A 3,234-nucleotide genomic window follows, 5' to 3' on the forward strand; every position below is an offset into this window, starting at 1 on the left:
AGTTCACTTGTGCTACAGAACACAAAAGCAAAGTCTCTGTTAGGACCTGCAGGTCAGAGGGAAGCAGACAGAGCAATCTGTATCACAAAAGGAAGGAGATTGTTAACAGGAGTGGTTGTTTTCATCTGAAAGCTGTTTTGCAAGCTGCAGAGGGACTGCACCCAGCTCTTGTCCTTGCTCAATGCTCTGCATAAAGGCTGAGGGCAGCTTTGCATTCCCCCATCCCTCCTAATTCCTTTTTATTAGCTCAAAACAACCAGAGCAGTGGAGAGAGGCCACCCTTCTGAAGTGGAATAGAATCCACCACAAATATGCATCAACTTTTATGCCTCCACGGGGCTCAGTGTGTACTTAAAACCCATCTGCTTTCAGTAGCCACGAGATCCACATCAAGCATAGCATGCAGGCTCCCATTTCCTTCCCACCCTCAGGAGTGAGGGAACAGGAAGAGGACAAAGCCCTTTTGGGTAGAAAATGCCTCTGTATTCTCACTGCTATTTAATCAGATGCACGTCTGAGGAGTTCAAGCCCTAAGCACAGGCCACGAGGAGGCACAAATGCTGCTAAATATACAGCCAGGCTCTCTCCTCTCCCCTTTCCCTGTTTCTCCTCTTTGTTCATCTACCCAGATGAGAACAGGGTGTCCTCCTCCCCCAGCCAGGCACTGCTGGAGTGATGCCTCTCCACTGAGGCAGCAGCAGCAGGATCCTGGTCCTCTGTCTGCATTCCCAACCTTAAAAGCTTTTGCAGGAGCCTTTTGCTCAATGAAATATTTACTCCCTCCCACCCAGCACAGAGACAGGGGCACTTGGTCAGTGAGGACATGTGGTCTAAAGGGCCATCCAGTATAAATTACCATGACTAACAAAGCAAGGAGCAGAGCAGAGGAGGCCTGGTGCTTATCAAAAGTCTTCTTTGGCTTACTGAGTTTGCTCACTCCCTTAACGCTTTCACTGAGGTGAGGAAACAAAAGTTTCCTGGCAACTGCTGCTGTTGACCTGCAAGTGCTGGAAAACAGGTGAGTGCTACCTGAGAATGCTTTAAGTTGGCAGTAAGCACCACTGTTGCCAAAAACCATCATTTCTCCCAGCTGCTTATTCCTACCTTTGTCATATCACCTCCTCACACTGGATTAGATCAGCAGGGAAAACACAAAATTCCCTTTAACCAAGATAAGCTCCTCAATCAGCACAAAGCTGCATAAGACACAATCAGAAGACAAGATGGTTCTTTTGGTAGTTCACAGCAGCCTGAATCAACCTGTGTGTGAACAATCCAAGGGCACGACTGCACATTCACTCAAGGTGGCACAACCAGAGGCTAATGCCCACCCTCATTACCAGCAGATTTTGGACATCTGGCAGCTGCCTGACACGTGGAAACATTGTCACTCAGAGCAGCAGGCAGTGATGGGATGAGATCACCACATCTTGCACTGGGGACAAGGTTTACAGAACTGAGCAGAAGGAAGCAGCAGCACAGAAATCTTAATTTTGCTCTCCCAAGCTCCAAGCCCACTGCCCTCTCCAAGCAGTTAAAACACAGGTTGAGACCATCAGCCCCTCTTAGGCAATCCAAATTTGTCACAGCTTAGTTTCCACTTTAGCCCTTCAGTTTTTCCATCAACTACTCAGCTCAGAACCCAGGAATTACTGCCCTGGCTCACCACAAAGCCCCTCCCTACCTGTTTGGAGTAGCCCCCGTAGATGACTATGTTGCCCTCAGGAGTGGTAGCCATCTGACAGCCAGATCTTGGAGCAGGCCCAATGCCTGATGGAGCCAGCTTGCTCCAGGTGAAGGAGTCCAGGTGGAAGGCATACACATCGTTGTAATAGATGTAATCTCTAGGGGAGCAAATTAGCACATCACAGGCTTTTGCAAAGGTCACCATTTAGGACAGGATAAAAATATCCCTTCAGGAACAGCACCAGGAACCTCTGAAGAGGTGCAACACCTTATTCAACTCCTTGCATTTATGGCTGGTCTTCTGTGGCAATGTACAGAAGGTTTGTTTGGGCAAAAGTCACTGTTTCAGTGCCACAGTTTGTATTTGACAAAGCTTCTTTAAGCAAGACCTCTGCAGGTTCTTTTTTTACCTGTGTCATTCCTTAGCACACAAGGGGCTCCATCAAGTCTGTCCAGTTAACATGGTCCAAGGTAACTTACACCAGGACACAAGATCAAAACAGATTAGATCTAGGATTGTATAGGAGGATGGGAAAAACATACATATGCCTTGTTCTCTTTCTACTAACCAGCTCACCCACTGCCAGTGGAGAGTTCTCTGCACAGGTGACACTCCCAAGGACACAGCCAAGTCCAGGGTGAGCTCTGCAACTCACACTGTGCTCCCCAGGGATGGTGGTGATGCTGCTTGCAGTCTCTGAGACAACATGCAGCTCGGCTCTCTTCACAGTCCCTGTGACAGTGTAGCTGTGACCTCAAGTAGTATGTGACAGCCTACTGGAGAAGATGCTTCTAGAAAGACAAGGCTCTTTGACAAGATTCAGAGGCCAAAGGTGATGTGTTGAGCTTCAGCTACACGGATGAGTAGCTACTTCAGTGATAGTAGCTAAGTGGTACAATGGTTTCTCAAACACTTGAAGACTCTAAATCAAGATCACTTGTCTTTCTAACATAGAAGTCTAGTTCAGTAACAGTACTGTTGAGGATAATCCTTCCAGTAAAGCCCAGCTATCTGTTACTGGTGACATCCTGTTGTCTTTTTTACAGAGGATTCAACATTATTCTGCCATAACCCACCTTGTGCTCTCATGGAAACCTCCAAAGATGATCAGCTGTCTTTTGCAAGCAACCATTCGATGTCCACTTCGTCCAGAGGGACCTCCTGATGCCCTGAAATGCAAAGAAATTCCCCTCATCAGCAAAATTCCCTTTCCTGTTAGCGTGTCAGTCACCAGTTATTGAAATCCCTGGTAACTGGGCTGGTTGAGTGCAGCTTCTGTCCTCCTGGAATGGGAAACCATGGGGAACATTGTTGCCTTAACCCACACAGATGTTTTTCTCCAGAACAGTGTGTGTAAATCTTGGTAGCTAGCTGCACCACAGGCATCTTGCAGTAACAGATTTATTCATGGTGATAAGGGTCTACTCTCTAACAGAACCCAAAGTCTTGCAGTCTTTCCTGGTTATGAATCAGGAGCTAATTTTTAAGCAAAGTTTAACAAATAGCAGTTAACTTCCACAATGGCAAGAAAGGCACTCCAGACAGAG

At 47.1% G+C, this 3,234-nt stretch overlaps 1 protein-coding gene across 1 annotated transcript in view; it reads right to left on the reverse strand.

Annotated features, from left to right (window-relative positions):
• KLHDC4 (kelch domain containing 4) overlaps positions 1 to 2,856 on the reverse strand; it is a gene marked incomplete at its 5' end in the record, with an annotated part of 13,980 nt that extends 11,124 nt beyond the window's left edge. The window contains 2 exons of the mRNA XM_008937958.1: positions 1,685 to 1,844; positions 2,764 to 2,856. Of these exons, the coding sequence (XP_008936206.1) occupies positions 1,685 to 1,844; positions 2,764 to 2,856 (253 nt within the window). The remainder of the gene's footprint in view (positions 1 to 1,684; positions 1,845 to 2,763) is intronic.
• Between the last annotated feature and the right edge of the window lie 378 nt (positions 2,857 to 3,234).

The sequence above is a fragment of the Merops nubicus genome, unplaced genomic scaffold (assembly GCF_000691845.1).
Source record: "Merops nubicus isolate BGI_N331 unplaced genomic scaffold, ASM69184v1 scaffold23633, whole genome shotgun sequence".
NCBI lineage: Eukaryota > Metazoa > Chordata > Aves > Coraciiformes > Meropidae > Merops > Merops nubicus.